Source organism: Mesocricetus auratus, unplaced genomic scaffold (genome assembly GCF_017639785.1).
Source record: "Mesocricetus auratus isolate SY011 unplaced genomic scaffold, BCM_Maur_2.0 Super-Scaffold_100013, whole genome shotgun sequence".
Classification (NCBI taxonomy): domain Eukaryota; kingdom Metazoa; phylum Chordata; class Mammalia; order Rodentia; family Cricetidae; genus Mesocricetus; species Mesocricetus auratus.
This window is the reverse complement of record NW_024429196.1, coordinates 18,974,888-18,997,804: the sequence shown is the minus strand read 5'-3', so window position 1 is coordinate 18,997,804 and position 22,917 is coordinate 18,974,888. Positions and strand designations below refer to the sequence as shown.

At 39.6% G+C, this 22,917-nt stretch overlaps 1 protein-coding gene across 2 annotated transcripts in view; it reads left to right on the top strand.

Moving 5' to 3' along the window:
• The window catches only part of Slc39a12 (solute carrier family 39 member 12), an 84,254-nt gene extending 82,078 nt beyond the window's left edge, over positions 1 to 2,176 (top strand). Inside the window, exons 15-16 of one of the 2 annotated variants that reach the window (XR_005880733.1) lie at positions 852 to 1,037; positions 1,599 to 1,722. Coding sequence is in view for 1 of the 2 variants with exons in the window: in XM_040755458.1 (XP_040611392.1) it covers positions 1,599 to 1,727 (129 nt within the window). In the remaining variant the exon portion in view is untranslated. Of the gene's footprint in view, positions 1 to 851; positions 1,038 to 1,598 lie in introns of both variants that reach the window. The other variant, XM_040755458.1, reaches the window with a different exon arrangement.
• Positions 2,177 to 22,917: the final 20,741 nt, after the last annotated feature.

The following is a 22,917-nucleotide window of genomic DNA, read 5'->3' as shown; positions in this document are numbered from 1 at the left end:
CTAAGCATTTCATCTCTCACAGGATTATGACGAACAAGGGAGGCAGAGGAAACATATGGAAGGATATGTAAATGAGGGTATATGCAGAGCAAATAGAATGTACATAAGATTTTGTAGCATAAGCATTTAAAAAGTATATTCTGTGTGAACTTTGTTCTTGGAGCATGAAGTATTTGTGGTGTTTGCTTGAACATGATGCCACCTGCATAGAATACAGGACTAGTGAACTTCTCACTGGTGGAGGTTCTGTGGCTGTTACAGACAGGTCTATTCCGATCTGTCATTTGTGAGACACTCCAAGTAAGCAGCAACTCTCTAGGCTTAGGCTAATCAGAACAGCAAGAGATATTTGCAACTTAGTTTTTGAGACAGAGTCTCACTTCTCTAACCATGCTGGCCTCAAACATTTTTTATGTAGTTGAGGATGGCTTTTACTTCCTCTACCTCCCAAATGATGGGACTGCAGGCACAGGCCACTAGGCCTGACACATGCTGCTAATTCAGTCACACCCAGTAAGTGACAACTATCTTATTTGCAAACTAAGGGAGATAGGGAATCTTAGCTCAGTATTTGGAGATAAGTTTATTTAAAATACGAATCACATGAGTGATATAAATAAAATACAATTGTGTTGCCTAACTTTGGAGTTAATTGCCAAAAATTGCTTTAAATTATTGACATTCAAAGATATTGGGTAAATTTAGTTGATATTGTTAATTCTTTAAGAAGGCCACCAAATGTAAGCTCTTAAGAATAAATAATTTCTTCTATATACATAAGCTGATATGATCTAGATATAGATTAATTACCACAGTACTAGAAAAGCAGGTATTTCTGATTGTCATCACAGGAACTGAGGTGCCCATGACATCTAGAATAACTGCCATCTAGTGGAAATCAAGAACAAAGCTAAGCATCCAACAGTGGCTCTCAGTGATGCTGACATTAAGTTGGAGCTCCAGGCTACACTGACCTGAGTCTCTACATATTCCAAAGGAAACAATCATGCCATGATATTCTCTCTGACCTTGTGAGGGTAAGGAATTTGAACTAATACAAACCCCAACCACAACGAGCTCTTTCTACAAAAGCCTGGATACACTTTTCTTTTCAAATGGTGCTATGACATTTGATAGACATGAAGTTATTTCCACTTGTCTCTTTGAGAATAAAGTACAATTTTAGGAAATGATTTCTTTGTTGTTATAAAGGTCATGGGGACCTTGGTCTTCTATTTGACAGAAAATGAGCATGAGTGCTTTACCAAAGCTAGTACATTTAGATGTTTCGTAAGCCTAATGGAGCAATCAGAAATTGTACCTTTTATGTCTTACTTATCTCACATTTAAACATATTCTGAAAACAAAGGAAAAGACTTCTGCCAGTGTGAGAGTCCTCCCAGCCACCAGCAAGTGGCCCCATTTAGCTTACATTTCAAACTCATGGCAAGAATAGGTACTAAACACTGGGTAACTATTTGGGGAATGTTGAAGGTTATTAAGTTCTGAATAACAGAGTCACTCAAGCTTTCCCACCAAGCTTTTCTCAGCAGTTGAATATATCTGGATCTTATTCTGGTTTCTTGTTCTTTTTTTAGCTTCCCGGAATGACTCATGTTCAAACACAACGACCCTGGATGACGTTTCTCCTGCAGAACGTTGGATTGATCCTGGGCTGGCTCTCCCTTTTGCTCTTAGCTGTATATGAACAGAATATTAGAGTATAAGTTAGGATTCTCCATTGTCTTCCAAAATATATTGATCTGGTCATTCTCACTTCTTCCGTGTTCTCTATGCTGATCACTAAGTTCTGTATTTTTATTTTAGGCAAAAGTGTGTCTTTTAACTTATTAATTATATATTGTAGTTTTTCAGAAATATATAAAGATGAGTTTGTCTTGTACTGAAGTGTTTATTTTTGTTTATGACACTGTGATGGACCACAGTAATGGTTGGTGTTAGTAAATTCTGAATTCTAGTCAACTGCAAAAATACTTCCCTACAAAGAATGTTTATTTGTTGTATTTGAAACAGACAGGTGCCTGTGGGGATAGAAATCAGCTGCAATAGTTTTGTGGTTTTTATGTTGATAATACTTTTTTATGTGATTTATAAACTATAAGCAAATAGGATAATAGAAATGTAATAAAGGCTCATTTTAATGTGCTGATTTCAAGTACCTTCTGTTACTTTCTATCCACTTCCTCTATTCCAAGCTGGGACAACATAGTCACCCGAAGAATCCAGCCCTGCGTCAGCAGCATTTATAAATAAACAGCTTAGGAAGCCCAAAAGATATGGCAGAGTATCTCTCTCTCTACTCTCCTATAAAAATCAGTATGTCTGTCCTAAGTAAGAAGAATTGGTAACAAAGATTCAGGCAGGAATCTAATGACTTAGCTCCCATAGATTGTATAACAGGCTGTGTGTGTGTGTGTGTGTGTGTGTGTGTGTGTGTGTGTGTGTGTATAGTCTTACTGATGAGTTATATGTTTGCATTATTTCTGGGATCACCTTAAATGGGACATTAGTAGGTGAATTCATGAACAAGAAACATTACTAATAACTTAGAATATTAATAAAATAGAAAACAACCCAAGCTTTAGTCATTTTGTCCCTTGGAACATGGATGTCTATTATTTTTCTTAGCTTTTAATTATGGGCCTTGACAAGAGAAAAGGTCACTTTGTTCTGAGTATGTTATATAACTACCCTATCTCTTACTCACCAACTGGTAAACATTCTCTGTCATGCCCCAACCCAAACATAATCTTTGAAACTACTTTACTTTGGTTTTATGATGAAGTGGATTTTTCCAGCTGTCTTTTGTGCTTGTTTAAAGACTGGATTATTGTGGATGAGAACTCAATATATACAAGGAACAGCTAAAGACTTAACTGTAGAGAGCACAGATTGCTGTTCCCTCAGACCCTCTGACTCCTGAGACCTTGACTGAGAACTTTCAGGTATTACTAAAGCAGCTGGCTGTGGCCAGACTCTGTGACACTGATGAAAGCAGTTATATGGATCAGGCTTTGAGAAAAAGCAGAGCACAGGTCTATGACCCATGAGCCGTGTACTTTTGACTGCATTGGTTAACACTTTTGTACTTCGGTATTTTTCCTGAGAGGGAAGTAGACTTGACATAGAGCCTCAGCCTTCTGCTTTTGGAGAGTAAGCTAAACAGAACAAACACTCCTTTGTGCCGGCCATCCTAGGGCAAAGGATGCAAACAAGAAGTACCAGAAACTATCTGCATTTGTGTTCCAGCACACAGGTTCTAATTTTGACATTTAGCCATCATTTATGTTAATATAATTGGAACAGCTCTGATAGATGACTATGGTGCTGGTTCAAGGTTAGACAAGTCTTGGCTAAATTAAAATTGAGATGTAAGCTATGTACTCTAGAATCTTCAAATTAGAATGATTTGATACCAGTGGGGTTGGGTATGGTCTGCAGAGGGGCTTGAATGGAGCCGGCTCTCAGGACACATTCTGAGTACTTTGCAAGCTTGTCACCAGTGTTCACGGTTTGAAAGCAGAAACCTAGCCACTCAGAGGTCATCATAAGGATAGTGGGACAAAGTAGCTTCTGAGGGTGCCTTTTTGGGTTGCCTTTTCTCCCCTCCATCTTATCATTGATCTGTTGATAATTAAAATTGTGTTCCAGATAGCACACCCTAAGTAATCTTAGAGTTACTAAGCCGGGCCAGGGAGATGACTCTGTGTAAAAAGCCCTGCCACATAAGCCTGATAACCTGAGTTAGATCCCAGATCACACATAAAAGGCCAGATACGGTGGCATGCATCTGTACTCCCAGCCTTCACACAGCAAGATGGGAAAGAGAGACAGGAGAACTGGCTTCGAATTCATGGGCCTCCTAGCCTGGAGTGACAGACAAGTGAGACCTGGCCTCAAAGCAAAGTGGAAGAAGAGAAGCATTCCCCAAATGTGTGCTCTGGTACCCTTATGTGTATTGTGGTGACTCTGTACCAATACTCACACACCTTTTTTTTTTTACTAAAACATTTCTGTTCCTTGAAATTTAGCGATAAAAATAAAAATACAATGACAATTCTGTATCCTCTAGAAATGAACTAAGTCTAAATTTGGGGTGAGATGACAGTGGTTTCCCTTTAGGCTAATTTTTTTCTTAAAAGCAGATTTTTTCAATAAAGTTGGAGCATGTCTGTTTCCTAGGACTCAATTTATGTTTCTACCATATTTCTGCTTGGTAATTTATTTGTTTCCTCCTCCTCTTCATCCTTTCTCCCTTTCTTCTTAAATCACTAAACTAGAAATGTTTCTGGAGAAGATCAGAGCCCATATAGTTTTCTTATTTAAGCATCTATCATCTACTGACAGGTCCCTTTTTAGGGACAGAGGAATTGACCATGGTGCTGTGGTGCTTTACAAAGTCTGGGAAAAATAGCTTCACTGTTGAGGGCTGAACCAACCTGGAGTCTTAGGTAAATGTGTCTATGACCTGTGACCACTAACTCTCAACTGCTCTGCTACTCTCTCGCTTGTAGGAGAGACACTGGATCTCTTTTTGAGTTCTTTTCTCAAGACACAGCGCTGTTACAATTACAATGTTCTTTCCTCTTTGGACTGAAGATAAAGGTCACAGGATGCTAATTACTAAGGTTATTTTGGGCTCATCAGTTGAGTCATTAAGGATTCAGGTGTGAAAATGAAACCTGAGTTCAAATCCCAGCTATACTTTTGGGAAAAGCAATTACTTTATTCACATAAAATAAGGTTGTGGTGATGTTGATATAGAATACTGAAACACTTCATACAGAGCATGAAAAATATTAATAATAATTGAAAAAGTTAAATACCCCTCCTCCTTGTTTTGTTTGTCTGATAGCTTCTATTCTTTCTTGATTCTGTATTTTTCATCAAGAAAAATGCTTTTTTTTTGTATATGTAGAAAGGGGATTGAACCTTTTTAAATAACTGTCCCCTGGGCTTGAGGCTCCACAGTAGAGAGCTTGTTTGCTTAGCATGTTGAAGGCCCTAAGTCCAATCCTCAGCATCAAGGATAAAATATTAAAAAGCTATATCTATCTATAATTCTCTATAAAGCCTTCAAACCAGTATCCTCTAGAAAGCCACTACCACCCTGGATGTGTGTGTGTGTGTGTGTGTGTGTGTGTTTCACTTTGACTCTTTTCTAGAAAATAAGAGATGAGCCTCCTTTGGTTTGCACTACTCTGCACAATCTCTCAGGCAGGCTCCATCCCTGTGTCATAATACTTAGACTCAGCAGGTATCCTCCTCACTTTTCTTCCCATCACACAATAAGTGAGAACCTATTATGCTCCGCTGCAGTTAGGCTTCTGAGGGGGAATAATGGAACCTGGCTGAGAAGAGCTTGTCAGAGGTCATGGCTGTTGTCACGACTTGATATTGACTCAAGGAAAACAAAGCAAAAAATATAGTTCATCTGAACCTCCCTGTTCCAGCACACCTGCTGACGGGTTGAAGCCAGTCCCCAAAAGAAACAGGAAAGCAGAGCATTGGCTTAATGGAGCCCAAGTCTATTTAGATAAGGCATTATCCTCAAGCTAACAGTACAAACATCCTGCACTCCTCATAAAGGTACCCTGGACTGCAGGGACTGAACATCCCCAAGCAAATATCCTTTAGTGTGGGGAAATAAGCTTTAGGTTGTTGTGCACCTTTTAAAATGCAAATGGGATGTAGAAGTTTTGCTCTTACCATCCTCAACATCACATCTTTAACTGATCTATTCAACATATCTGGCCCAAAGATCATGTCCCCAGATGGATGGATTATCTGCTTCACAATACCTTCCCCATGTTACTCAGCACACGTTACAAATTTGTAAATTCCTGTTGCTTCATTGTTTTTGTCATGTTAAACCTCTCCACCTTCCTAATCATGCTGAAGTGTGTGTGTGTGTTATATATACAAGAGGGCAAAATAAAATAAAGAAGAGACATAGTTATAAAGGCCAAGGTCCAGGATTCCAGGCTAAAAAGTGAGATTTGATTTTGGTATTAAACTTTCTCCCCTGCACAGTATAGCACAGTGTAGTCCCCATAGAATCAGAAGGGAGTGCAACTGAAAATCTCACAGTTCAGAAGAATCTCTAGGGAAAGCCAGAATATGGGAGACAAGAATAGCAGAGGAAATACTCTGACTTCAACATGGTAGGCAATATGCAAAGCAAAACTCCTAGCTGGATAGTCATATAAAACCTGTTAAAGGTCTATTTGTGTCACTACCTTTTATCCAGGATGACATTTTGGCTCTCATCAGAAAATTACAGGACAGCCAACAATACAAAACAAGAGAACATAGGGAGAAAGACAGTAAAAGCATCACAACCAGACTCAGGATAGAGAGAGATGTTGGAGTTATCAGACTTGGAATGTAAACAGGTGTGATTCATATGAAAAAAGCTTATGGTGGGAAAATGGACCATCTTTAAAGCAGAGAAGTGTGTGACATTAAGGGTCATGGTAGCACACAGCTTTAATCCCAGCACTCAAGTGGCTGAGGCAGATGGATCTCTGAGTTTGAGGTCAACCTGGTCTACAGAACAAGCTCCAGGACAACCAGGGCTGCACAGAGAAACCCTATCTTGAAAAAAAAAAGATATATATGAGAAGAGCAATGTAAGCTGAAATGACACTGTGAAGAATAAATAACTAGACACAGAGGATAGAGTTATGTGGTGATGTCTTGTTTGTACAAATAAAGCGTGTCTGACGATTAGAGGATGGAGCTTCCCACTGGCTAACAGACCATCAGGAAGTGAGATGGCTGTGTGGAGTCGGGAAGTGAGATGACTGGGCAGAGAAAGGATTATAGGCGGCATGAAACAGGAACTCGCTCTCTCTTCATCTGGCTGTGGCCTGCTCCTTCATCTCCCTGATCTTTAGACACACTTTATTTGTACAAACAAGATATCACCACAAAGGTACATTCCTGGAATATTACCAGCACCAAGGAAGGAGAGATGGGAATATCATCAAGAGTTCAAGTCCAGCCTGGTTTACATAGAAGTAGAACAGTCGATGTCAATTGTGTGACTCTTTCTCAAAAAGAGAGTGGGACATGGTTATAAATTGTTACGAGAGAAACCGGAAATGTGAAGAATACCTTGGTGATCCTTCACGTCGAAAAAAACATCCAATTAAAAGAATCAGTCAACTTGAAGGAGTGTCCCTGAAAACACCAAGACCTGAATACAGAGAAAATTGGAAAATACAGAACAGGATGCCCCAAAGCTGTGGTTCAATTAGGGAAGATGCAACATACAGGTAAAATCAGATGATGCAAGGGTAGGAAGAATGAGAAGAAATGCAGAGGTGTTTGAAATAATGATGGTTTAAAATAATAACACACCAGGTCATATACTCAGGAAGTTTAGAGAACATCAACTGGGATAAATAACAATATAAAAATCTACACCTGGACATGCCATCCTCAAGCTGCAACCAGAGACAGATACACTTTGGAAAAAGCCAAAGGCAATCTTAAAAACATCTATACCCCCAAAAATATAGGCTAGGAATTATCATCAGGTTCTTTTCAGAACCCACATTAGATAAGGGATGGGCCAGGTCTTAACTCAGTGGTCCAGTTCTTAGAATGCACGAGGCCCCAGCTTCAACCCCCCAGTGCTGACAGAAGAGAAAGAATTAAGTAAAAAATTTTATCACTTTAATGTAATGAGACAAGGTGTCTTTTTTGTTTGTTTGTTTTGTTAAGGTAAGTTTTTTCTTTTTTCTTTAAATTAGAAACAAGCTTATTTTACACTTCAATTCCAATTCCCTCTCCCTCCCCTCCTCCCCTGCCTCCCACCAACCTCCTATCCCATTCCTTTTCTGCTCCCCAGGGAGGGTGAGGCCTTTCATAGGGGATCTTCAAAGTCTGTCACATCATTTGGGGCAGGGTCTAGGCCCTCCCCCCTGTGTGTCTAGGCTGAGAGATTATCCCTCTATGTGGAATGGGCTCCCAAATTTCATTCATATACAAGGGATAAATATTGATCCATTGCCAGAGTCCCCATAGAATGCCCAGGCCTCCTAACTGACACCACTATCAGGGGTCTGAGTTGGTCCTATGCTGACTTCCCTTGTCCCTTGTTCAGGACAGCTGTTTTTGTGGGTCTCTCCAGCCTGGTCTTCATCCCTTTCCTCATCAATCCTCCCTCTCTTTAACTGGATTCCAGGAGTTTAGCTCAGTGTTTATCCGTGGATGTCTGCTTCTGCTTCCATCAGGTACTGGATGAAGGCTCTAGGATGGCATATAAGGTAGTCATAAAACTCATTATGAGGGAAGGGTGTTTAAGGTAACCTCTCCATTATTGCTTAGAATGTTAGTTGGGGTCATCCTTGTAGATCTCTGGACATTTCCCTAATGCCAGATTTCTCTTTAAGCCTATAATGGCTCCCTCTATTATTATATCTCTTTTCTTGCTCTCCTCTATTGTTCCCCTGACTTGATCTACCTGCTCTCTCATGTCATCTCCCCTCCTCTTCTCCCCCTCTCTTACTCCTAATTCCCTCTCCCCCCCCATGCTCCCAATTAGCTCAGGAGATTCTGTCCCTTTGCCCTTCTCCCAGGTCCATGTATGTCTCTCTTAGGGTCCTCCTTGTTTCCTAGCTTCTCTGACGATGTGGATTGTAGCCTGGTAATCCTTTGCTCTATGTCTAAAATCCATATATGAGTACATAGCATGTTTGTCTTTTTGTGACTGGGTTACCTCACTCAGGGTAGTTCTTCTAGTTCCATCCATTTGCATGCTAATTTTAGGATTCCATTGTTTCTTTTTCCGCTGAATTGTACTCCATTGTGTAAATGTACCTCATTTTCTTTATCCACTCTTCAGTTGAGAGGCATCTAGATTGTTTCCAGGTTCTGGCTATTACAAATAATGTTGTAATGAACATAGTGGAACAGATGTCCTAGTTGTATGAATGTGCATCTTTTGGGTATATGCCTAAGAGTGGAATTGCTGGATCTTGTGGTAGACTGATTCCCATTTTCCTGAGGAACCATCATACTGATTTCCAAAGTGGCTTTACGAGTTGGTACTCCCACCAGCAGTGAAGGAGTGTTCCCCTATCTCCACATCCTCTCCAGTATAAACTGTCATTGGAGTTTTTGGTTTTAGCCAGACTGACAGGAGTAAGATGGTATCTCAGAGTTGTTTTGATTTTGCATTTCCCTGATGACTAAGGATGTTGAACACTTTCTTAAGTGTCTTTCAGCCATTTTACATTCCTCTATTGAGAACTCTGTATTTAGCTCTGAATCCCACTTTTTAATTGGATTATTTGGTGTTTTGGTGACTTGAGTTCTTTGTATATTTTGGAAATCAGCCTTCTGTCAGATATGGGATTGGTGAATATCTTTTCCCATTTTGTGAGAGTTTTGTTGACTGTGTCCTTTGTCTTACAGAAGCTTCTCAGTTTTAGGAGGCCCCATTTATTAATTATCTATCTCAGTGTCTGTGCTACTGGTGTTATGTTCAGGAATTGTCTCCTGTACCAATTTGTTCAAGGGTGCTTCCCACTTTCTCTTCTAAGTGGTTCATTATGGCTGGATTTATATTAAGGTCTTTGATCCATTTGGACTTAAGTTTTGTGCATGACAATGGATATGAATCTACAGTCTTCTACATGAAAGCATCAAGTTATGCCAGCACCATTTGTTGAAGATGCTTTCTTTTTTCCATTGTATAATTTTAGCTTCTTTGTAAAAAATAAAGGATTCATAGGTGTGTGGGTTACTATCAGGGTTTTCAAATCGATACCATTAATCTATCTGTCTATTTTTGTTCCAATACTAAACTGTTTTCAGGACTATAGCTCTATAATAGAGATTGAAGTCAGGGATGGTGATGCCTCCAGAAGTTCCTTTATTATACAGGGTTGTTTTGGCTATCCTGGATCCTTTGTTTTTCCATATAAAGTTGAGTATTATTCTTTCAAGGTCTGTGAAGAATTATGTCTGTATTTTGATGGGGATTGCATTGAATCTGTAGATTGCTTTTGGCAAGATTGCCATTTTTACTATGTTGATACTACATATCCAAGAACAAGATATTGCCATTTCCTGGTGCCTTCTTTACTTTCTTTCTTTAAAGACTCAAAGTTCTTTCAACACAGGTCTTTTACTTGTTTGGATAGGGTTACCCCCAGGTATTTTATGTTGTTTGTGGCAATTGTAAAATGTGATGTTTCTCTGATTTCTTTCTCGGCCCTTTTATCGTCTGTATATAGTAGGGCTACTGATTTTTTTAAAGTTGATCTTGTATCCTGCTACTTGGCTGAAGGTGTTATCAGCTGTAGGAGTTTCCTGGTAGAGTTTTTTGGGTCACTTATATACACTATCATATCATCTGCAAATAGTGAAAGTTTGACTTCTTCCTTTCCAATTTGTATCTTTGTGATCTCCTTTTTTCCTCATATTGTTCTAACAAGAACTTCAAGTACAATATTGAAGAGATTTGGAGAGAATAGATAGCCTTGTCTTATTCCTGATTTTAGAGGAATTGTGTTGAGTTTCTCTCCATTTAGTTTGATGCTAGCTGTTGGTTTACTGTATATTGTTTTTATTATGTTTAGGTATGTTTCTGTTGTCCTGGATCTCTCCAAGACCTTTATCATGAAGGGGTGTTGGATTTGAGACAAGGTTTCTTTATGTTCCTGTTTGGCCTGAAATTCACTGGGTATACCAGGGTGGCCTTGAACTCACAGACATCTGCCTGCAAAGACATGTACTACCATGCTTTATGCCATGTATTAAGCTTTAAAAGATAAAAACCTTCAGCATATACTACTTCATCCATTTAAACTATCCTCAGAAGTAAAGGAGAAGTAAAAAATTTCCAAAATGTGCATTGAGAGGATTCAGTTTCTATAGACTTTTCCTGTAAGAAATCTTCCAATGAGGTTTTCAGAAAGAAACTGCTGTTGTTTTCAACAGTGAAAAATGTAGAGACGAGATGAATGAAAGCATTCAATATTTCCTGTATTTTTGTATTTTTAATTGTTCCTTGACATCTACTCAAATGATTCCACAAGCTTACATACACACACACACACACACACACACACACACACACACACACACACACGAGGTTAAATCAATGATGCTAGGTTTTACCAAAATTCAAAAGAGGTGAGATGTTTTCAGTAGGCAAAGAAATGAACAGATCCTGAGCTAATCACCTGATTGAGTATAGTTTAGCAGAATGAATGAATAGACCCTCAATAGTCAATTGATGAGTGTAGTTTAGCAGTATGAATGAATGATTTATCAGGAGTAGAAAGATTGGCTAGTTGATAAATTCCTTGCTGTGTAAATATGAAGGCCTGAGTTCAGATCTCCAGCACCCATGTAAATGTCAGGTCTCCCTGTCATCCCAGTACTCAGGAGACAGCGACAAAGAATACCTGGGTTTAACTAGCCTCAAATATAAAAATAGCCAAATCAATGAACTCTGCATTCAAGTGACTCTCACTGAATACAGTGCAGCTTAATGTTGGTAAAATCACCTGAGGAGACCACAAGAAATATAGTCTTTCTGGTTGTGATTTTGATGTTTTTGCAAAGAAGTGTGTATGAAGGCGTAAGTTGGTTTTAAATAATAAATACTAGTATCGATTATTTATTTAATAATTTAAGGCACTCACTAGGTGATCTATCTTTACTTTCAAAATGAGCAGCTTCAGGGAGAACACTTTAGAATCTTTCCAAGGACCACACAGTTAAGATATGGCAGTGTCACTATGATTCTGTTGTCCCAAATGTCTCCCACCCAACACCGGGTAAGAGTGGAGGGAACAGAGAAGGCATGCTTGGAATAAGACAGTTTGTATCTGTCTCCTAGAAGAAGAGAGTTTGTGTCTGCTTCCTAGAAGGGGTACAAGCTGCTCTAGTAAGGGAGAGTCCCCCAGATGGGGAGGTTATTAAAGAGAAGAGAGCTGGGAAACTTCTAAGACACAAAAAGACTAGGAGTAGACACTGCTGCTAGGAGGCAGACTGGAGAATGAAAATGTATTTGCCCTACAAAGACACAAACTTTGTTCTACATACAGTTCAGGAAACGGAAGCATTTTCCCATGTATTTTTGGAGCTGTTTGGGGTTTGCCAAGTGTATGTGAGTATGCTCTTCTGAAATATTCACACTACTGTCCAGGCACTCAGTGGTGACTCCAGAGTTAACTCTTGCTTGTCTTTGCCCCCAGACTTAACATTTTTATAAACGTAAGACTAACATAACAAATATGCAACCTCCCATACATCTTTGTTGTGTTGGTAGTGAATGCAATATTAGGATAAACTATCTAGAAAACGAAACAGGTCACATGATTCTCTTAATCAAAACATCTTGTTTCTTTCTATTGCCTTCCAGACACACCTTTGTTGATTAACATGAGAGATGCCTTCCATATTATCATGCTGAATGTCACACCATCTTCCTTGTGTTTATGCTCCCACAAAATTTCACACCTGCGTGTTTCCTTTGCACACCTATGTTTCTTATCTCTGTGTATTTGCTGAGGTTCTTGCCTGAAACGATGTAGGCGCATTGTCCTCTGGAAGTTCTCTGAACTTTGTAAGTCTCACCAAATACAGGAGGTTCATCCCGCATGAGAACCTCCATCATGCCTTCTTTGCTCTACCATGTATCTCTTTTTGCATAGAGAACACATAGAACAGCTAAATCCCTGCAGTTGCCAGCATTTTATTAATGTGACAATCCAATGAAGTTTCTCTACACTGTGTCATAAAATAGATTTTGTTCCACATGGTTTTGCCTACCTAAAGGCTGATTACCACTTGTTGAAGGGAGCTGGTTGATTTATGATGTTTGGTATGTGAGATGTGTTATATGTACTTTCAGCATAAAATATTTTCAACTTGTGAGTTTATTAGTACATAATCCTATTAAGTCAAGAACAATCTGGAGTCCATTTACCAGCACTGTATTTAATTTATCAGTCCCAAACTTCATAGACTGAAGCAATGAGAGAATATGAGTTTTGAAGCATGCTTCTGATGCTACCTGTGTTGATTTGGGTAAATCTTTTAAGTTACTGGAGCCTCATCTTGGATATACTCATTTTGGATATAAATCTTTCTAATTTTCAAAATTTATATAGTCAAGGAACATACGTTAGTTACCTTTTAATTACTGTAACAAAATAATTATAAGGACAACTTCAAGGAAGAAAGGATTATTTTTGACTCACATTTCAGAGGCTTCAGTCTAGGTTTGCTCCATCACATGGGCATGACAAGGCAGATTCTAGTAGAAAAGTGTAGCAGCAGAGAATTGTTCACTGGGAGGCAGCCAGGAAGCAGCAAGAGTGAGGAAGGGCTAGGAGCTTGGGACTCCCTTCAAAGGCAACTAGGCTCCATCACCAGAAAATAATGCCATTGGCTGATGAATCTGCCAGTGGGTTAGGTCATTGATTAGGTTAGAGCCATCATGATGCCATCAGGTCCTAGTGCTCTGTCTCTGAACTCTGTCCTGGGAACCAAGTCTTCAACCCATAAAAATTTGGAAGTCATGTCACATCTATGTTTTAATAGAACCTAACATTGCTTTTGCCACATATTGAGCACTTGATAAGTTCTAACTGCTGTAACTGTCATTGTAAGCATCAGTGACTAAATAAGTACCTAGAGTAGTTTCTGTCACATGCATAAGATACATATGTTTGTTTGTATGTATGTATTATGTATGTATGTATGTATGTATGTATATATGTATTGATTAAAGTGGGCAGAGATGAATCTGTTTTACTTGATTCCTCAGTACGAGAAAACATCTCACATGGGGTAATCTGGTCAAAGTCGTGGGACTGGGACATCCCTCAGTACCTGCCCTGGCATTTTTCCAGAAGCTGTAACCCTTGATGGAAATGGGGACTGTGACTCACTTGTTGAAGGGTTACCTCTTTTCCCATTTCTTTATATAGTGCTTTTCAGTCTTCTAACGTCCAATTCTTCATCTCTTCATCAGCCTGGGCTTCTACTGAGATGAGCCCAACTACATGGACCTCTTTCTGATCTTCTAAGACCTTGAAGAAGTACCATCCTTTGTCAACCTAACTGCAGTTTAGAGAGATGCTTGTTCTGCTCCCACTAGGAGTTTTATATTACCCAGATTTGTCCCTCTTTTTTGAGTTTTCTGAAATAGTCCTTATTCTCACCTTGCAAAGATCTGTGCCTTCTTCTGGTGTCCCTGAAGCACATTCCAGAGAGTGTGCATTCTGTTACATAACCACACAGGAGAAACACAGCACATATCCTATCTTTTAATCACCTATATCTAGAAAGCCAGGTCTTGTGACAAACTATGCTCATGTCATTAGGACAGTGCTATCTCTTTTTGTATGAGTAACTGATATTTTGTGCATTTGCACAGAAACTATTTGTGTTCAGAGTCTATTACTTTGATCCATCTGATAAGAAGCTCACTATCATTTGAGTACATAGCTTGGGGGCCCGCTTTGCTTTTCAAGTTCAGTACATTCCTCAACACAAGTGAGATGAGAAACATATTGCACATCCCTTGGGGACTATTTAAAATGTAAAATATAAACATTTCTCCTTTGAATGTGCTTAACTTGGCAAGGCCGTCTCTGGTTTGTGTTCTCTCAGTCATCACATTGACACCATGTTTGCTAGGCCTTCATTTAGCTGAGTTGAAATGAGCTGGGGTAGCGGGCATCAGCACTGCAGCCATCAACACCACAGCCTTCTCCTCCCAGCAGAGTCTGCGTAGGTTGCCAAGTCTCCTCTGATCACATAAGGCCTTTTGGAGAAGGTCAACGTTTCAGTAGGCCTGGCCTCATGTTAGTGCTTTATGGTGACAGATATGCTGGCTCCAAGTTGCCTGGATTGTGCAGAGAAAACTGACAGAAAATTAAACAACCAGGGGCCCCATGTGTCCCCTCTCTTGGGCAGAACCTGGGGACTTGGGTACAAGAACCTTATTGGGATGACTTAGCACCACTACTTCCTCCTCTATCCCATATTTCTTTCCCACAAAGACTGGGGGTTTAAGAATTTTCAAAGAACTAGCCGGGCGGTGGTGGCGCACACCTTTAATCCCAGCACTCGGGAGACAGAGGCAGGTGGATCTCTGTGAGTTCGAGGCCAGGCTGGACCGACAGCCTCCAAAACAATACAGAGAAACCCTGCCTCGTAAAAAAAAAAAAGAATTTTCAAAGAAGCATCCTTCTCCTGCCATCTTCTTCCTGCATCCTTCAGCCATCTTCTTCCTGTATCCTTTTCCTGACATCATCTTCCTGCACAAAGGTTTACTGTTAACTGCCAGCAAAACAGGCATGCTATTCTTACCCGTATCGTTCAACAGCTTCTTTTATTTCTTTTTTCTTGTTTTATATTTAGGACCAAGAACATGAGAACTCAGGGTTAGGGCCTTGGTACTCTTTTGTTCTGTGGGTGAGGTGTTAGATAATGGGTGCTTCTGATCTGAGAGGATGAGGTTTTCCAAAAAATTGGTGTGTGTGTGTGTGTGTGTGTGTGTGTGTGTGTATTGCATGATGTTTGTATGTATGTGTATGTGTGTGTGTGTGTACATGCATGCATGTGTTCATGTGTATATATGGTCATAAGTAATCTCAACGTGGCGATTGGAAGATGACCTCAGTATCATTTCTCCAGTGTTGTCTACCTTTCTGGATAGAGGGTTTCTCACTGGCCTGAAACTCAGCAAGTAGACTAGACTGATTGGCCAGTAAACCCCAGATACCCATTTCTGTCTCCCAGGCACTGGAATTAGTGTTCACACTACTATGCCTAAATGGTTTTATTTTTTGTTTGCTTGTTTGGTTTGCTTTTTGTGGATGTCTTTGTACTTTGTAAACTTAGTCACCTTCCTAGCCTTTTCTTTTTTTAATTTGTGATATGTGTGTTCAAGATTGCAATGGAGGATGGTGAATGAATGCACTAACCACAGAGGCTATCAGTTGACTAAATATGCAGGTGTGTTAGCTTTTGCATACACATGACCAAAACATCGAGAGACCAACTTAAAGACTGAAACATTTGCTTAGGATCATAGATTTAGGTTATTTGGTCCACAGTTGTTTGAATTCCATGTCCTTCATGACAATGGGAAGATGTGACAGAGGAGAGCCACAGCAAAACAAAGAGGAGGCAGCTAAGGGCAAGTTACCCTCCAGGACCTGCTTCCATTCACTTCCATTCCTCCAGCTAGGAAGTACCTCCCAAAGTTTCCAGAACCTTCCCAAATAAAATCACCATATGGGAACCAAGTCTTTAAAATTTGATCCTCTGGTGGGGGGTGTGCATTTCATATTTAAACTATAAGAACAGAGGGATGCTGGTGACTTACATAATGAAGATATGATTAAAGAATATGTGTATATCTCTTCCATTCCCATGCCATTTTTACAAAACATTGTTAAAATGGTCAATTGATATACAATAATCCAGGGTACAGAGTAAAGTGTCAATATATCTATGCAGGTGTAATGATCATATCAGCTTAATTGACAGAACCATCTCCTCAAACATGTATCACGTCTTTGGGTTGGGAGTATTAAGAACCCTCCCTCTATGCTAACATGTTGAAATGTGCAATTAAGTATTATCTTCAATGGCTTTCCTATTGTGCTACAGAACACTATAAGTTATTTTTCCCTTCTAACTGCAACCCCATAGGTATCTCCCACAGCTTTTGGATAAGCTAGAGAAAATAAAAACATAACCAGAGCCCCACCTCATACCCAACCGTGCCATATGTTAGCCCATCCACTTCACACATGCCTACATGTGTTCTACTGTGTGGAAGAAACCATGCTGGTCATCCAGGAGTTTGTCATCTGCCAGGAAATGAATCAAGTGTGCGAGGAGCTAGCAGAGTGGTGCCAGGTTTGCTGAAAGTGTGATTGACCCTGGGGGTTCTGTGAAGGAAACAGAAGATTCCAGCTCTGAGATTCAGTTCATTCCAGTTGGTATACACGCCAGCATGAACCTGTTCTTGGCTTCCTGTTTTATCTCACCATCTGGTTTCTTTGTTGAGATGCTATTTTGTTGTTATTGTCCCTGCTCTTAGTTTAACTTTCTTGGTTTAGAAATCCAGCTTTAAATCACTTTCTCATGTCTTCCCCATGTTTGGCAGGATCTGACCCCTGAGCTCTGTGCTCTGCACATAATATACACAGGGAGTCCATTCTGTATGAGCGTGCTCCAGGAATCTTGTGTGGCTATCCATACTTGACTCAGTCCTTCCACTCAGTATGGTCACTTGGAATGTGTGGTAGAAGGGGGTTTGAATGGCTTTTCTGTGGGTGAATGGTTTGCTATGAATTTCCAGGTGATGGGAATGGACTTGGAAAACACAGGACATATGTACAGGGAGTGCTAAGTCATTAGGTTATGCCGTAGAACAAAGAGGTGAATTGTAGATAATAACTTGGGAAAGCAAAACTATGTGTCCTAGTTAGGCTAGGTAATGAAACACCATGATCCAAAGCAAGTTGGGAAGGAAATGGTTTATTTGGCTTACACTTCCACATCATAGTTCATCATTGAAGGAAGCCCAGGACAGGAACTCACACAGGGCAGGGACCTGGAGGCAGGAGCTGATGCAGAGGCCATGGAAGGGTGCTCCTTATGGCTTGTTCAACGTGCTTTCTTCTATAACCCAGGAGTGGTACCACCCATACTAGACTGGACCCTCCCCAATCAATCACTAACTAAGAAGATGCCCTACAGTGTTGAGTAGAGCCTGATCTTATAGAAACATTTTCTCAATTGAGGTTCCGTCCTCTTTGATGACTCTAGCTTGTGTCAAGTTGACATAAAACTAGCCAGCACACCATGGCAGCATCGGAAATCTCAGCTAATGCTTTGCCATTTCACTCAAGAGAGAAGATGAAGCTTTTAAATTTTTTAAGGAAAGTTTCTTATTTTTCTCATGAGATGCTTGTTGCTTCATATCCTCACATCTGCTTATGCAGAGCCCTTCTTATGGCCCTCTGTGCTCTTACTCTTTGATACCAGCGTGCACTGGCTTTCTAATTTCTCTGACCTGAGACTTTGCCATAGCTGCTTGAGCAGAACAGTCACCACACTCCCAATAGAGAGTAAACATTGCACAGCATGAGTAGATATTGAGCTAAGGTGGAGGAAAGCAAGCCATAAATGTCACTATATGTATTCTGCACAGTTTCCAGGACTGTCTCAGGAGAGTGGAACAGAGCTCCTGTGTTAGATGACCTTGACAATTTGACAGGGAAGAACCACATAGGACACAAACCTCTGCAAGTGAGGACACTTTATGAAGCTGTAAAATTGAAACCTGGATTTCCTTGGAGACCCAAAGATGTTAGAGATGCCAGAGTTATGAGACACCTGCTGAAGAAAGCTGCTAAAAGGGAGTGGAACCAATGCAAGTAAAAGAAGTATGTTGCAGTCAACAAAGCTGAAAGGAATTAGAGATTTAAAGAGGGCTTTGACACCAGACATAGAGATGCAGTTTGGAGATTTCCCAGCTGGTTTCCAGTCTTGTTTCCATCCAGTATATCTTCACTATGGTTTCTTCCCTATGTTTTAGAGTGGTAATGTATATCCTGTGCCACTATATGTTGGAAGTATAATATGCTTTTTTATTTTTATTTTATAAGGGCTTACTATCTCATGAATCTCACAAGAGACTTTGAACTTTAAACATTGTTGAAACTGTTATAGACTATCAGGACTTGTGGTGATATCATGTTTGCACTCTAACAAATAAAGATTGCCTGAAGATCAGAGAGTGGAGCTGGCCACTAGTTAACCATAGAGGTCTGGAGGTCTGTACTGACAGTGGAAGTGATATGGCTATGTAGAGAGAGGAATATAAGGCAGGAAGAGACAGGAGATTGGCCTATTTTTGCTCTGGAGATTTCATAGAGGTTAGAGCTAGTGGGTAGTTGCTCTGCTCAGCTTTCACTCCCTAATATCTGACTCTGGGTGTTTACTATTAAGACCAATTAGAACTCAGAAGGATAATATATATACTCCAGAATTAAGAGAGACAGCTCACTACCTGGACTGTCACCTAAAGTTTCCTTGTAACATTGGGGCATCTGCCTTCAGCCTACAGGCCTAGAGTGTCTGGCAGACTTCTCAGCAAAGCAGGAAATTCAAAAGTTCCCCAACTGTATTGACATTTTGTCAGTCATTTTTCTGTCTGACAGATTCTTCCATGAAGCAGAAACCCTGAAGGACTGTCCCTTCTTGCTATGGTAATTTAGCAGTCACTTTCCTGTGGGTCCTGCATGTCCAGTTTGTACAGTGTATAGTCAAACAGTCCAGGCAAGAACGTTTCTTGCCCAAATGGCCAGTCTTGTCATATAGAAAGCAAATTTCATATCAAGTTTCTTCCTTTCTGACATAATTGTTATTGCCAGGAGCAGTTGTGTCTCATTATCATGAAAAACCCTAATAAACCATGTTAAATGCCATATTCTGTAGGTCTTTGTGAGGCTTTGAAGAATACCTATTCAGTTGAAATGTATCTGTGTATATCTAGAAAACCTAACTAACATAGCTATAAGTTTTGACTATTATAGGTGACTATCTATAATCTGTATTTAATTATGTATTACATTTTAATGAGCTATATAAACATAATGCCTAAACAAGAGAAGAAATGTACATATAACAAAATCTTAAATTTGTATCAATAAACCAAAATCCATACCATTGCAAAGTATTCATTTCTGTATCATATTCCCTTTTTTTCTTTAGAAAGAGATTGACTGTGATCTTTAACAATTTATAATCAACCCTGTTTAAATGAAAACAAACATTTGTAAACAATATTTGGGAATCTGTGTGTCTTTCTTTCCAAACTGATTCTTGCTGTTTGGGAGTACTGTCAATACCATGAGGATCCTGAGAAAACCCAGAAACCTAGCAAAATCTGGCTGTAGTAGTCTGAAGCAGCATGGTTTCATCTATTTTGAATGTTGGATCACCTGGGCCACTGCTTAAGAGGGTCTTGTTTGATTAAATCATATCAGTCTGGAAGGAACCCACAATTTTTCATTTTCTTTGGAAACAAAAGCAGAACCTCTTTTCCAAAGTAACATGTCCTTAGACTTAAATTTTGAAGTCAGAGCATTTTCAAATCATATAGGTTGGATTAATCCAGCAGCATCTATAATCAAATGTTTTTAGCAGCTGTTGCTCCTTCCTCAGCAATCAAAGACAACACAATAACATACAGTATCCAGATTCTGTATATTTTCCATCTTTATGTGGCTTTTTTATTACTCCATTTCTTTTACTTTTATTTTTTCATTTTTGAGACAGGGTTTCTCTGTGTACTTTTGCCTATCGTGTAATTTGATCTGTAAACCCAGCTGGCCTTGAAATCACAGAGATCTGCCTGCCTCTCCTGAGTACTGGGATTAAAGGAATATGCCACCACACCCAGTTATTCTATTTCTTTTGTAAGGACTTTTTCTGTCCTTTTTCTTTTCTATCCCAAGCCTACATATGTTTTTAAACACAGTGTATATCTTTTAGAGGTTTTGTTCTTCTGAATCTTTCTTTACTATATATCTCTATCTTTTTCTGACTACAAGTCTTTCATTTGCTAAACAGCATGGTTAAAATTAAAGTGGCGACTGTCCCAATTCTATTCCTTGGCTTTCTGAGAGTAGCTTCGTGGTAGAGTACTGGTAGAAGCTGTGCTTATTGCCACAACTCTGTGGAGTTTCTAAGTACATGCCACCACCAACAAGCATGCTGTCATCCCCCATGTATCTAGGCTGAGAGAGTATCCCTCCATAGAGTATGGGCTCCCAAACCCATTCATGCACCAGGGATAAATATTGGTTCCACTGCCAGAGGCCCCAAAGACTGCCCCGTTCCCCCAATTGACACCAATGTTCAGGAGCCCTGGCTTGGTCTTATGATGGCTCCCCAGCTGTCAGACTGGGGTCCATGAGCTCCCACTTGCTCAGGTCAGCTGTTTCTATGGGTCTTGACCCTTTTGCTCATCACTCCTCCCTCTCTACAACTGGATTCCAGGAGTTCAGTTCAGTGCTTAGTTGTGAATCTCTGCTTATTTTTTCCAGTTAAGGAAGCTCCCTCAATTTCTAGTTTGCTGGCAGTTATTTTTGTGAGTGCTGGGTTTTGTTGTGTCTTTAAAAACTAATTTATAAAGTGAATTATTTATTTTATTGTAATTGCTGGTGTAATAGAATTGATTTTTTAAAAATTTTGGACCATAATTGCACATCTGGTACAAAACCCACTTAGTGATGGTGTATAGTGTGTGTGCTAAATTTTCAGTGTTACTGTTTTGTTGATAAACTTTGCATCTATATTCATTACTGACCCAGTACAGCTGGACTGGCTGGCCAGGAAGCTCCAGGTCTCCACGTGTCTTGGTTGCCCCACTCGGGTACTAGGATAACTGATGCTACAATACTGTTCTAAAGTTTTCTTTTATCATAATACCTTTGTCTTTGATCTTGCTGTTGTGGTAATACAGACCTCAAAAAATACCTTGGGGAGAATTCCCTCTGATTCTATATTCTGAAATATTGTTATAGAGAATTTTCATAATGTATTTCTTAAATGTTGAGTAAAATTATCTGTGGACCTGTCTAGGATCACTGCTTTTGATTTTGGCAGGTTATTAACTATTGACTCAATTTCTTTACTGGATACAGATTTACACAGGTTGTCAGTTTCTTTTTGTGTGGATTTTAGCAGATTGTATTTTTCAAGGCATTGGTATATTCCATTTAACTGATTAAGTTTTCAGGCATGGAATTTTTCATTAAATTTCTTTGTTATCCTTCTAATGTTTGTGGGATAGTTATGTAAAAGGAGTCCTTAATTGACCTAGATAGTAAAAGGCCAGAGTCAGATATGGAGGGAAATGCTGAGAGATCAGAGAGAAGGAGCAAGCCCCAGCACGCCTTACCTCTTAAGCATCTCTGCAGAGAACTATTTCCTGTTTGTCCCTGCTTATATACTGTTACTGCCCAGGTATATCACTTCTTGCCTGTCTGTACAGACTTCCAGATCTCTATGGTTAGCTAGTGGCAAGCTCCATTCTCTGACCCCCAGGCAGGCTTTATTTGCATAAGAAAGATATCGTCACATAGTTATTTCCTCTTTTATTTTTTAAGCCTAGATAAAGGCTTATACCCTAAAAGAATTAGCTTTTCCTATTATTGGAATTTTTTCCTACTGATTTCATATTTTCAGCTTAATTGAGCTCTCTTCCAATATTCATTATTTTTCTTCTGTTCACTTTTGATTTGTTCTCTTTTTCTAGCCCCCAAAAGAGTAACATAGATAATTGATATATTTTGTGTGTATGTGGTGTGTGTGCATGTATGTGTTTGAGTGTGTGATCATCTGTGTACACATGCATGCTCTTGCACATTGTGTGAAAGCCAGAGATTGACACTAGCTGTCTTCCTGAGTCACTACCTACCTAATTTTTTTTAGTGTCCTTGCTGAACCTGGAGCTCATAGACACAGCAAGACTGGCTACCCACAACCTGTCTCTGCTCCCAGTGCCTGGGTTACAGATGTGTGATACCACACCAGGCTTAGTATATAGTTGCTAGGGAGGTAAGCTCAACTCTTCACATTTGTCCAGCACTTTGCTGAGCCATCTCCCCATCTCTCGAGTTCAAACTTTGTTTTCACGTCTATGAATTTAATAAGACAAACTTTACCATTAATTTTTCTTCTTACTCAACTTTACTGTTTTTCATTTTCTGAAAAGTATTCTATCTATAGAGAAGTATGTTGCTTAATCTGAAACTATTTAGGGGCTTTCCTGGTAGTTTTCTCCCTTGTTTGTAGGTTAATTCCATCAAAGCCTCCCGGCGAACGTTG